The sequence below is a fragment of the Dendrobates tinctorius genome, unplaced genomic scaffold (genome assembly GCF_039654945.1).
Source record: "Dendrobates tinctorius isolate UK_male_01 unplaced genomic scaffold, ASM3965494v1 ptg000224l, whole genome shotgun sequence".
Classification (NCBI taxonomy): domain Eukaryota; kingdom Metazoa; phylum Chordata; class Amphibia; order Anura; family Dendrobatidae; genus Dendrobates; species Dendrobates tinctorius.
The window spans coordinates 9,254,748-9,268,174 of NW_027361891.1; the positions used below are offsets into that span (position 1 = coordinate 9,254,748).

General features: G+C 41.3%; 2 protein-coding genes across 2 annotated transcripts in view; both read left to right on the plus strand.

Moving 5' to 3' along the window:
- Nucleotides 1–1,043, plus strand: part of LOC141059212 (cathepsin E-like) — a 44,396-nt gene extending 43,353 nt beyond the window's left edge. Inside the window, exons 8-9 of the mRNA XM_073555509.1 lie at nucleotides 526–624; nucleotides 699–1,043. Of these exons, the coding sequence (XP_073411610.1) occupies nucleotides 526–624; nucleotides 699–911 (312 nt within the window). The 3' untranslated portion in view covers nucleotides 912–1,043. The remainder of the gene's footprint in view (nucleotides 1–525; nucleotides 625–698) is intronic.
- Nucleotides 1,044–8,174: 7,131 nt separating this feature from the next.
- LOC141059213 (uncharacterized) lies at nucleotides 8,175–13,054 on the plus strand. The gene is made up of 2 exons (XM_073555510.1): nucleotides 8,175–11,878; nucleotides 12,110–13,054. Exons 1-2 carry the CDS (start codon nucleotides 11,616–11,618, stop codon nucleotides 12,471–12,473), a joined length of 627 nt encoding a protein of 208 aa, XP_073411611.1. The 5' UTR covers nucleotides 8,175–11,615; the 3' UTR covers nucleotides 12,474–13,054.
- Nucleotides 13,055–13,427: the final 373 nt, after the last annotated feature.

Below are 13,427 nucleotides of genomic sequence, written 5' to 3' on the forward strand. Positions count from 1 at the left end.
GGATATATATCACAAAGTATTGAGATGAAATTTTGTTTCTGACCAATTACTTATTTTCCACCATAATATGCAAATAAAATGAAAAAAAAACAGACAATGTGATTTTCTGGATTTTTTTTTCTCAGTTTGTCTCCCATAGTTGAGGTCTACCTATGATGTAAATTACAGACACCTCTCATCTTTTTAAGTGGTGGAACTTGCACTATTGCTGACTGACTAAATACTTTTTTTCCCCACTGTAAAATATATGCATGCACACTCAGTGGATATATATATATATGTGTGTGTACAGAAATTTAATATTCAGTAACAGCATTGCTGTGGCTTACTAAGATCTTGACACTATGTAGTTAGTGAACAACATGTTCCAACATCCTTCAGTGAGCAATAGTTCAATAGTTTTTCTTAAAAGTAACTTATATTTTGTAATATCCTTGGATAAGAAAAACTGAATATTGGTACAACAATGGGGGAATGCTCCCCCAGTGATCTGTCTAATACTCATGTCTTCATTGTATGCCACAGTTTACAGTAGACTGCAGAGAAGCATCCAAACTCCCAACTGTGACGTTCACCATTAATAACAGAGACTACACCATAACTCCGGAACAATATGTGCTAAAGGTACGTGCGCAGTCAATGATCCATGCTATAGGTAACATACAGTATGTGCAGTAATATGACCTTTATGGTTTTAGGAGCGCACAGAGAAGTCATCACAGTGCTTGACCGGCTTTCAGCCCATGGACTTGACTACAAAATCTGGACAACTATGGATCTTGGGAGATATTTTCATGTCAAAATTTTACAGCGTATTTGACCGTGAAAATGATAGGGTGGGACTGGCAAAATCCTCCAAAAAGAAGCACAGACTACCTATTACCGAAGCTGCAATATCCTCTATTTTGTAAGACTCCAGCATAAATCCTTAGATACAGTAGGATCTCTGCAGGGAAATTACTATATTCCTTTGATCTTGTGATCTTCAATTCGCTATAAAGTCAAAGACATGTCATAATAAATCTGTATATTTGCTACTTCCAGTCATGTAGCTGCAATGCTTATTTGCATTCACTGGAGGAGAATAACTTGCTCAATGTGAATATGAGGCAGTTTCCCATCGCAACCAGTGACTTTAACCCTTTCATTGTCTAAAAGCTCTCTGATAAATGATAACACTTAAGCAGATGTTCCACTTGCACTAGTTTTTCTAAATCCTCCTACTGAGTCATCCTAAAACTTTCTATATAGATCAGACGTGAATGGTGAGGTGATTGTTAGAGGCAGATGTCAGATAGATAAGGCCGGGTTCACATTGCATTTAATCTCTCATCCATGACTGTGTTTGCAGTTCAGCCTGAAATACAAATCAATGGGATTCAGACAGAGCCCCTGACAAAGCCATTGAGTACAAAAACACAAACGAAGGGCAAAGTATAGTGCTCTTATTGTGTGGCCAGAAAGACTGAAATCTCCATTTGCACTCAATGGTGTTTCGTCTGAATCTATACAATTCCCATCAAAGTTATGACTGAGGAAGCTAAACACAAAATATGAACCCAGCCTTCGTGTCATATATAATAAAACATACGTAAGGTTGTAAATGCTGAAGATCTCCCAACATTAAAACGACTCTCCATGCTGGGACTTAAAAGTCAATATACATTTCTCATGTATAGTCACCCCACCTGGTGTCCTCCATTTGCCTTCTGCTGCCTCCTCTGCTCAAGTTGTCATTCGGTTCCTCCAGCTTCCAAAATGGCCACCACAGTGGTCCATTATACCACTCATTCCCTGCCATCTTTGTGCTGTCTGAGATACTCATGGACCCATTGACATGTTTTAATAATATTTATCCATGGCTCCAATCCGTGATTTTTTGTTGTTTATCACTAACTCCACAAAAAAAACACTGACATATGAACAGCCACATAGACTATAGGGGTGCATGGATGTGACTAACGGATGCCTAAGTACTATATGTTTACCAATTCTATTTTCACTATTTTTTCATACTGTAATCAAATTTTCACAAATTCACACTAAATATACCTTTATCACTTTGCAAGAGCCACAGGACTTTCCCACAACCATGTTTGTTTAACTCATGATGATGCTGTATATGCCCTTTCCACAACCATATATCATATTCCACAACCATATTTACCCATTATGTTATTTCTTTATGAACATCACTACAATGTTATATTTAGCATTGGAATCAGGCCTTTTAAAAGTCTTCATCCTGTGTTTGGATGTGGTACAAATGACACCCACATACTACATTAGGTCGTGCCTCAATTTTTGGGACAAGCAAAACTAAATAGGAAGATATCATCATTACAACATATTGGCATATTTATTTTGTACTATAAAATACTTTTCTACAAGTTGCATATATTTTTTAATTTTTCTTTACATCTGTCTAGTAATTTAAAATTCCTGGTAATGCAATACTCATTGGGACAAGGCATGTGAAGCTGGTCATAGACGTTAGATGGATGTCTTCCTGCACATCAATAGCCATTGTGCAATTCTTCATTATACTCTCAACATTGAAATCGCATCACCAAGAAGAAAAAGTCACTGAATTATGAAAATCACAGAATCCATAGACAAGGTATTGATATGCAAATGATGAAAAAGTTGACCTAAAATGTTCAAAACATCTTGATTTCTTCAGTATTGAGCATGAGCACCACGCACAGAAAAACCAGCCACTTACAGCCTTGGCATGTGATTACTGAGGTTGTTGATAGTAGTCTGAGGAATGTTCTGCCACACTCAATGCAGTTGGGTGCACAAATAATCGATATTCACTGCTGGCAGTTCCCTCTGCAATTGCTGACTAATAATGTCATGGGAGACAAGTTTGGATACCCTGCAGGCCAAAGTAACACGTTTAGGCCACGCAGGCTGCACACATTAGAATCAGCAACATAAGGCCTGGCATTGTCATGCTTAAAAATGTCCCTTACAGTAGGTCAATTAGGAGAATGGCAATACTAATGGTTCCACGACCAAATTATTGTAACACCAAGCTGGAATGAAGACTAGAGGGGTCCAGCTACCGTACATGATATCTAATGTAGTGATCCATTCTATACTCAAAGTGAAAATAGACATCACATACCAAGCCTAAGGTATCAGAGTCTACACAAACCAACAGGTGTTTTCACAACTATGCAATGGAACACGAGCCAGACGTCCAGCTACTCACGTTCAATTGACCTTACATCACTGCTCTCAACACCTACCATTGTACAACTCAAGACAGCAATGGAGACTTTAATGGAGGCCTATCCACTTAAGCAATAAGTTTTGTGTTAAATGCAATGATATTTGGAGATTGGCGATCATGTGGGCAATGCCATAAAGAGGCCTTCACGAAGGAATGTGAAAATGTCCCAAGAGTCGTTTTTCAACACAAAAATGCTTCAAATATTTCTTGCACTACTGTGAACAGGTATATGAAGTGAGTGTATTTCTGCACGTGGCTTTCATACCCAATACTGTATAAATTGAGATGTTTTGACATTTTTTCATCATTTCATATCATTGACATATCTATCGATCATTTCATTTTCATTCGTTCACAAATTCTCCTTGCTGTTGTTGCAGCTTCAATGTTAAGGAATGTAGTTATGCCCGAGGCCTCTACAAACATTTCTGACATAAATCCTTACATAATTGTTCTTCTGTCTTTAAAAAGTGACAAAAACATAATTTACTAGACGCTTGAGTCAAAGCCAATCAACCAACTGGAGCATACATTTTGGGATACAACCAATTAACGAGTAAACAACTTAACAGATGACAAAACTGGCTGTTATAGGTGAATTCAGTAGCTCCATAATTATAATTAGACAGGACAGATTTGGATAAATGAAATTGCCAGAAGCTGCTCAAAAAATAATTTTATGTACTTAATAGAGAACCATATTAGACTCCTATACACAGCGTCGGACTGGAACACCTTGGGCCCACCAGAGAAAATCATTCTTGGGGCCCACTATGTAGCTGCATAGAGTTAAATACCAGACCACCAATTATGCGGTAAAACACGCTAATATCCGGGTATAAGGTTGTACATGTCTTAATTATGTAGCAGGAGTTGGGGTAGCCCCCTCATAGAATATAAAGCAGCCCCCTCACATAGTATAATGCAGCCATCTCATAGAATATAAGGCAGCCATCTCATAGAATATAATACTGCCCCCCTCATAGGGTATAATACTGCCCCCCTCATAGGGAATAATGCACCCCCTCATAGGGTATAATGCACCCCCTCATAGGGTATAATGCACCCCCTCATAGGGTATAATACTGCCCCCCTCATAGGGTATAATACTGCCCCCCTCATAGGGTATAATACTGCCCCCCTCATAGGGTATAATGCACCCCCTCATAGGGAATAATGCACCCCCTCATAGGGAATAATGCACCCCCTCATAGGGTATAATGCTGCCCCCTCATAGGGTATAATGCTGCCCCCTCATAGGGTATAATACTGCCCCCCTCATAGGGAATAATGCACCCCCTCATAGGGTATAATGCTGCCTCCTCATAGGGTATAATACTGCCCCCTCATAGGGTATAATACTGCCCCCCTCATAGGGTATAATACTGCCCCCCTCATAGGGAATAATGCACCCCCTCATAGGGTATAATGCTGCCCTCCTCATAGGGTATAATGCTGCCTCCTCATAGGGTATAATACCCCCCTCATAGGGTATAATAATGCCCCCCTCATAGGGAATAATGCTGCCTCCTCATAGGGTATAATGCTATATAGATATATAGATATAGAGTTAGATAGATATAGATAGAAAGATAGATGTAGAAATAGATAGATATAGAGATAGAAAGTAGATAATGGATAGATATAGATAGAAAGATTCATAGAGATAGATAGAGATAGATAGAGATAGATATAAAGATAGATATAGAAAGAAATATAGATAGATAGATCGATAGGTAGATAGATATAGAGATAGATAGAATAGATAATGGATAGATAGATAGATAGATAGATAGATAGATAGATAGATAGATAGATAGATGGCTATAGATAGAAAGATATAGGGATAGATAGATATATAGATAGAGATAGATAATAGATAGAGATATACAGATATAATAATAATAATAATAATAATAATAATAATAATAATAATAATAATATAGACATATATAGATAGATATAGAGATAAATATATATAGATAGATGGCTATAAATAAAAATAGATATAGAGATATATAGAGATAGATAGATATAGAGATAATAGATATAGAGATAGATAGATAGATAGATATAGAGATAGATATAGAGACAGATAGATATAGAGATAGATATAGAGATAATAGCTAGATATAGAGATAGAGATAGATAGATATAGAGTTAGAAAGATAGATATAGAGAGATATAGAGATAGATAGAGATAGATAGATGGATAGATAGATATAGATAATAGAGATAATAGATAGATATAATAGATAGATATAGAGATAGATATAGAGATAGATGGATAGATCAATAGATAGATAGATAGATAAAGAGCGAGAGATAGAGATAGAGATTGATAGATAATGAGATATAGTGTTAGAAAGATAGATATGGATATAGAGAACAGATATAGAGATAGATAGATAGATAGATAGATAGATAGATAGATAGATAGAGAGATAGATAGATAGATATTATTAACAATAAATAATTAACAATAATTAACAATAAATAATAATAATAATAATAATAGATATAGAGAGAGATAGATACAGAGATCGATAAATAGATAGAGAGATAGATATAGATAATAGATAGAGATAGATAGATAAAGATAGATAATAAATATAGAGATAGAGTAAGATAGAAAGATATAGAGATAGGTCTTGCCTCTGCACCTAGCATTCACATGGTATGCCTTTCAGCTAACCCCAGCTTACCCCAGTGTTATTTATGACCTTGTTTACTCTGGCTTGATCATATACATATGGTCCACTCTTAATTGTCTGGCCAAGATGAGCAGAGACCACTCCTCTCTGCTTCACACCTGACTGCACTTAGTTGTACATATATTGCAGAGCACAAGTCTGCATAGACTTCAGTCTGCATTGTGATTGCTATAAGTGTGTGCTAGAAGTGTGAAGATTAATTTAAGAATTAAAACCAGAATTGAACCAGAAGGGAACTGAAGGTAACTGGACAGTCACTGTAAACAATGTTTCTGTTTGTTATCACTTTCACCCCAATAATCCTTCACTTTCTGCTAATTCCCCTAATCCCTACTCCTAGTAAGGAACTGTTCATCTCTTCTTCAATCCTCCCTATCCACCTCACCTCTGCCTCAAAACTGTTCCTTAACATACAATCCTCTGTCTCCAAACACAGACAGCCCCCTCATGCCCTCTCCTGCTCCCACCTGCTAACACTTTCTCTGCTCCTTCTCACTGCTGGTGATATCTCTCCAAATCCTGGTCCTCCTCACCACATTCCCACAGTCATTTCTACCTCCCATCCACGCTCTATCACAACCTTCCGTAACCTCTCCAACCTTATACCCATTCACCCAGCCCCCGCTTCCCCAGTCCCACTAACAGGAGCTCTGTGGAACGCTCGCTCTGTCTGCAACAAGCTTTCCTACATCCATGATCTTTTTGTTACTACCAAACTCTCCTTCCTCGCCATCACCGAAACCTGGCTCACCCCTTCTGACACAGCCTCTCCTGCTGCACTTTCGTATGGTGGCTTCCACCTTTCTCACACCCCCCGCCCCAGCAGCAAACATGGTGGAGGAGTTGGTTTTCTCCTGTCAGATACCTGCTCCTTCACCCCAATCCCACTGCCACCCTCTGTTACCCTCCCTTCCTTTGAGGTGCACTCTGTGCGCATCTACTCCCCCTCCAACCTCCAACTGGCTGTCATCTACCGCCCCCCAGGGCCAGCCACCACCTTCTTTGACCACTTCACCACCTGGTTACTTCATTTCCTTTCCGCTGACATCCCTACCATCATCATGGGCGACTTCAACATCCCCATTGACACTTCCCTCTCAGCTGCCACTAAATTTCTATCTCTCACTTCCTCCTTCGGCCTCACTCAATGGTCTTCTACAGCCACCCACAAAGATGGCCACACACTGGACCTCATCTTCACCCGCCTCTGCTCCCTATCTAACCTCTCTAACTCACCTCTTCCTCTCTCTGACCACAACCTGCTCACATTCTCTTCCCTCTTCACTCCATGTCTACAATCCTCACCCCACAAACTTTCACACCCTCGCAGGAATCTTAAACACCTTGACCTACACTCATTCTCTGAATCCCTCCTCCCTCTTACAGATATAAGTTCCTTACACAATGCGGATGACGCTGCCGCTCTATATAACACCACAATAGCTGTAGCTTTGGAATCCGCTGCCCCACTTACACATACCAAAACTCGCAAAATCAACAGACAGCCCTGGCACACCAGCCTGACCAAAGAGCTGAGGCGAGCTTCCAGGGCTGCTGAGCGCAGTTGGAAAAGATCCCACTCCAACGAGCACTTCATCGCATTCAAACAGTCCCTCACTACTTTCAAGACCACACTCGCCACAGCTAAACAAACCTACTTCTCATCTCTCATATCCTCCCTGTCTCACAACCCTAAACAGTTATTCAACACCTTCAATTCTCTCCTCCGCCCCCCAGCACCTCCTCCCTCCCCACTCATCTCAGCTGAAGACTTTGCCTCATTTTTCAAGCAGAAAATTGATAACATCAGGGACAGTTTTGGTCAACAACCCCCAGAGCCCTTCCTCCCGACTTCCCAGCCCTTCACCTTCAAAACCAACTTCTCCACCATTACAGAAGATCGACTCTCCACTCTACTCTCAAGATCACATCTCACCACCTGTGCACTCGACCCGATCCCATCCCACTTCATCCCAAACCTCACCACAGTCTTCATCCCAACCCTAACCCATCTCTTCAACCTATCACTAACAACTGGTGTTTTCCCCTCAAGCTTTAAACATGCCTCCATCACACCTATCCTCAAAAAGCCCTCTCTTGACCCATCCTCTGTATCTAGCTATCGCCCTATATCACTTCTCCCATACGCCTCCAAGCTACTGGAACAACACGTCTACCTTGAACTGTCCTCCCATCTCTCTTCTTGCTCCCTCTTCGACCGCTTACAATCTGGCTTCCGGTCACACCACTCCACTGAAACAGCCCTTACTAAGGTCACCAATGACCTCTTAACTGCCAAGAGCAAGCGACACTACTCTGTCCTCCTCCTCCTGGACCTGTCGGCTGCCTTTGACACAGTGGACCATTCCCTATTATTACAGACCCTCTCATCCCTCGGCATCACAGACTTGGCCCTCTCCTGGATCTCATCATACCTAACAGACCGGACATTCAGCGTCTCCCACTCACACACCACCTCCTCACCTCGCCCCCTATCTGTCGGAGTCCCACAAGGTTCAGTCCTTGGGCCCCTGCTGTTCTCTATTTACACCTTTGGCCTGGGACAGCTCATAGAATCTCATGGCTTTCAGTATCATCTTTATGCTGATGACACACAGATCTACATCTCTGGACCAGATATCACCTCCCTACTAACCAGAATCCCTCAATGTCTGTCCACTATTTCATCCTTCTTCTCCACTAGATATCTGAAACTCAACATGGACAAAACAGAATTCATCATCTTTCCCCCATCTCACGCGACCCCCCCTACTAACCTATCAATTACAGTAAATGACTGCCCACTCTCCCCAGTCCCACAAGCTCGCTGCCTCGGAGTAATCCTTGACGCTGATCTCTCCTTCAAACCACATATCCAAACCCTTTCCACTTCATGCCGACTTCAACTCAAAAATATTTCACGCATCCGTTCATTCCTCACCCAAGAATCTGCAAAAACCCTAGTCCATGCCCTCATCATCTCTCGCCTTGACTACTGCAACCTCATGCTCTGTGGCCTCCCCTCAAACACTCTCGCACCCCTCCAATCTATTCTAAACTCTGCTGCCCGACTAATCCACCTGTCCCCCCGCTATTCCCCAGCTTCTCCCCTCTGTCAATCCCTTCTCTGGCTCCCAATTGCCCAGAGACTCCATTACAAAACCCTAACCATGACATACAAAGCCATCCACAACTTGTCTCCTCCATACATCTGTGACCTCGTCTCCCGGTACTTTCCTGCACGCAACCTCCGATCCTCACAAGATCTCCTTCTCTACTCCCCTCTTATCTCCTCTTCCCACAATCGCATACAAGATTTCTCTCGCGCATCACCCCTACTCTGGAACTCTCTACCACATCATATCAGACTCTCACCTACCATCGAAACCTTCAAAAAGAGCCTGAAGACCCACCTCTTCCGACAAGCCTATAACCTGCAGTAACCACCGATCGACCAAACCGCTGCACGACCAGCTCTACCCTCGCCTACTGTATTACCACCCATCCCTTGAAGATTGTGAGCCCTCGCGGGCAGGGTCCTCTCTCCTCCTGTACCAGTTATGACTTGTATTGTTTAAGATTATTGTACTTGTTTTTATGTATACCCCTCCTCACATGTAAAGCGCCATGGAATAAATGGCGCTATAACAATAAATAATAATAATAATAATAATAATAATAATAATAATAATATAGATAATAGAGATAGCTAGATAGATAGACATAATAGATAGATATAGATATAGATAGATATAGATAGAAAGATAGATATAGAGATAGATGTAGAGATAGAAAGATAGATATAGAGATAGAGCGATAGATAGAGATAGATATAGATAATAGAGATAAATAGATAGATAGAGAAAGATAGATAGATATAGAGATAGATATAGAGATAGAAAGATAGATAGATATACAGAGAGATAGATATAGAGATAGAGATAAATAGATATAGAGAGAGATATAGAGAGAAATAGATATAGATATAGAGATAATAGATATAGAGATAGATAGATATAGATATAGAGAGAGGTAGATACAGAGAAAAGATATAGAGATAAATAGATAAAGATAGATAGATATATAGATATAGAGATATAGAGATAGAAAGACAGATAAAGAGAGAGAGCGATAGATAGATATACAGAGAGATAGATATAGAGATAGATAGAGATATATAGATAGATAGCTATAGAGATAGATATAGAGAGAAATAGAGATAGATATAGAGATAGTTAGAGATAGATTTATAGATATAGATATAAAGATAGATATAGAGATAGATATAGATATAGAGATAGAGCGATAGATAGCGAGAGATAGAGATATAGAGATAGATAGATACAGAGAAAAGATATAGAGATAGATAACGGATAGATAAATAGATAGATAGGTATAGAGATAGATAGATATAGATATTAGATAGAGATATATATAGAGATAGATAGATATAGATAATAGATAGAGATAGAAAGATAGATATAAGAGAGATAGAGAAAGAGAGATATATAGAGAAATAGAGATAGATAGATAGAGAGAGCGAGAGATATAAAAAAAAAAACCAAAACACGATACTCACCTCTCCTCCTCGCTCCCACGCTGATCCCGGCCTCAGTGTCAGGAGCTGTCCCCTCTGCCAGACACACAGCGGGTGCGCGATGTAGTGACGTCATCGCGCACTGGCTGTGAGTCAGGAGCAGAGAGGACTGAGGGCAGCGCCGGACCTGATGCAGAGCGGCTTACTGGGCTGGGGGCGGGGCCTCTGGGGGTGGAGACCTGAAATGATATGCACTGCTTCGCAGTGAATATTCATTTCTCTTTAGCAGCGGGGACAGGGGCTCCTGCCTCCTGACACCCGCTGCTGCTCCGCTGGCAGGGGCCCCCATAGCAGCTGCATGGTGTGCGACACACCACTGGCTGGGGGCCCCTGGAGCAGCGGGGGCCCTAGGCAACTGCTGGCCCTGTATGCCAGCAGGTGCCAGGGCCCACCAGATGCCAGGGCCCACCGGAGAATCCTCCGGTTCCCCGGTGGGCCAGTCCGACGCTGCCTATACAGTATGTATACCATCATCATGGAAACTGGAGCGTTCTCTCCCCTCTGTACCAGTCTGTCATTGTAAATTGTTTACTGTAAACGATATCTATAACTTTGTATGTAACCCCCTTCTCATGTACAGCACCATGGAATTAATGGCGCTATATAAATAAATAATAATATTAACTACCAAAGTTCACAAAAATGTACAGTACTTTCTATAACAGGTATGGATTTTACATAGTCATAATTTTAATGTAAGGCTAGTTTCACACTAGCGTTTTTTTGCGCTGCGTTTGGAGCGCACATGAAACACATGTCAAAAGCGCATGCAAACGCTGCGTTTTTTATAGCATTATTGTGCGCATAACTACAAAACAATCGCAGCGTTTTTATGCGTTTGCATTTTTTACGCGCAATAAACTGGAGAAAAAATGCTTGAAAAATTCTTGCAACACACTCCACCAATGGGACAGCAGTGGGCGTGTCTTATGGAAAATCTTTATATAGCCCCTGTTTACAGCTGAATTCTTCACCTTTGCTCGCATTTGACTTGAGAACATGGATCTGCGCTGGAAGAGCTTTGACTTTGACTTGGATCTGGACATGAGGATGGCTCAGGCTTATGCCGTTGCTTGCCATGAACAGAGGGAGAGGCAGCGAAGACGTTTGTGGATACATCCTATTATTGAACTCCGGGAGAGCTGTGGAGCATACCACACCCTCTACAGCTCCAGGCAAACATACGGAGAAATTTACAGATTACACCCGGATGACCAAAGAAACCTTTCCCTATTTGCTTGGTCGGGTAAAAGAAGTCATCCGGAGACAGGACACGCAGCTCCGTCGTGCGATAACTCCTGAGGAACGGCTCCTGGTCACATTAAGGTACGTAGTTTTGCTAAACCAATGCCTGCTGATTTTTCTTGGTTGTGACATGTACTCTTCCAAATCTGGCAGAATTACAGTTCTGCCATGTCGTTAACTAAAGGCTGCCGTAATTTTTTGATGCCATGTATTGAACCAAAGGCTGCAGATATTTTTTTTTTTTTATTTAACGTATGTAAAAAAATTACGTATACACAAATATTAATTTTTTTTGTTTTCTTTGTGTCACAGATTCCTGGCTACTGGAGAGACCCTCTCGTCACTGCACTTCCAGTACCGGATTGGAATCTCCACGTTGTCTGGAATTGTAGCAGACACCTGCCAGGCTTTGTGGAACGTTCTTTGTCCCAAATTCATGCCCATGCCAACCACAGAAAAGTGGTTAGAAATCGCCGACAGATTCTGGACTGTATGCAATTTCCCTAACTGTTTGGGAGCGGTGGATGGGAAACACATCCAGATTATCAAGCCCAAAAGAACAGGCTCTGAGTCCTATAACAACAAAAAGTACTTTTCTACTGTACTGATGGCCATTGCGGATGCAGACTGTATATTTATTGCAGTGGACATTGGGGTTATTTGGCCATGGGAATGACTCCCAGGCTTTTAAAACCTCTGACATGGGCAGGAGGTTGTATGGCAACAACTTAAATTTGCCCATGCCACGGCCTCTTCCCAACACCGAAGGTCCGCCACAGCCATTTGTAATGGTTGGTGATGAAGCGTTCCAGATGTGCCAAAACCTGCTCAAACCCTACTCCAGCCGGGACTTGGACCACAACAAAAGAATTTATAATTACAGGCTCACCAGGGCCAGGAGAACAGTAGAGTGTGCATTTGGTATACTTGTATCTAGATGGCGCATTCTTGGCACAGCTATTAATCTGAAACTGGAAACAGTGGATGAGGTGGTCAAGGCCTGTGTTGTTCTACATAATTTTGTAATTGCTAGAGAGCCCCCGAACTTAGATCTTGATGATGTTGCTCCTAATCCATTGCCTGAATTTACACAGCACCCTCTCAGGTCATCCGTCGAAGTTGGCCAAATGAGGGACCAATTTGCAGCCTACTTCAACTCAGATGTAGGACGGGTGGAATGGCAAGAGCAAATGGTGTAAAAAAATTTTATTGCATGTTGTTGGTATGTTAATAAAAAAAACTGTTTTGATACCTGTACTGAGTGCATTCTCTGTTTTTACACTCCCAATACCATTAGCAAGTAGCCAGGTGTATCAGTGAATTTATGATGCTGTGTTTTGTGCATCATGAATTCACTAATACTCCTGAGTAGGTGACATACACACACAAGTTGTATTACCTTTATAATCTCTACAATGTGTTCAATTAACAGCGATGGTGGAGATAATCCAACTGTGTCAGGTAAAATACCCAGGCCTTGTGTCATGCTGACTACTTATCACAAATGGCCATTACAATACAGATTAAACTGCAGCATCACTACACTCTTCTGCAAAATATATGGAGAGTTATAGCAACGCTGCAGGTTCAAAATCAATTCACCTGCCCAGGTGTGATAGTGATGCAAGGT

What these genes read in the sequence shown, in the direction of transcription:
- LOC141059213 (XM_073555510.1), top strand. Translation starts at nt 11,616, where the DNA reads ATGCCGTTGCTTGCCATGAACAGAGGGAGAGGCAGCGAAGACGTTTGT. An exon ending in CGGCTCCTGGTCACATTAAG is followed by an intron (nt 11,879 to 12,109) that starts GTACGTAGTTTT and finishes TTTGTGTCACAG; the next exon opens with ATTCCTGGCTACTGGAGAGA.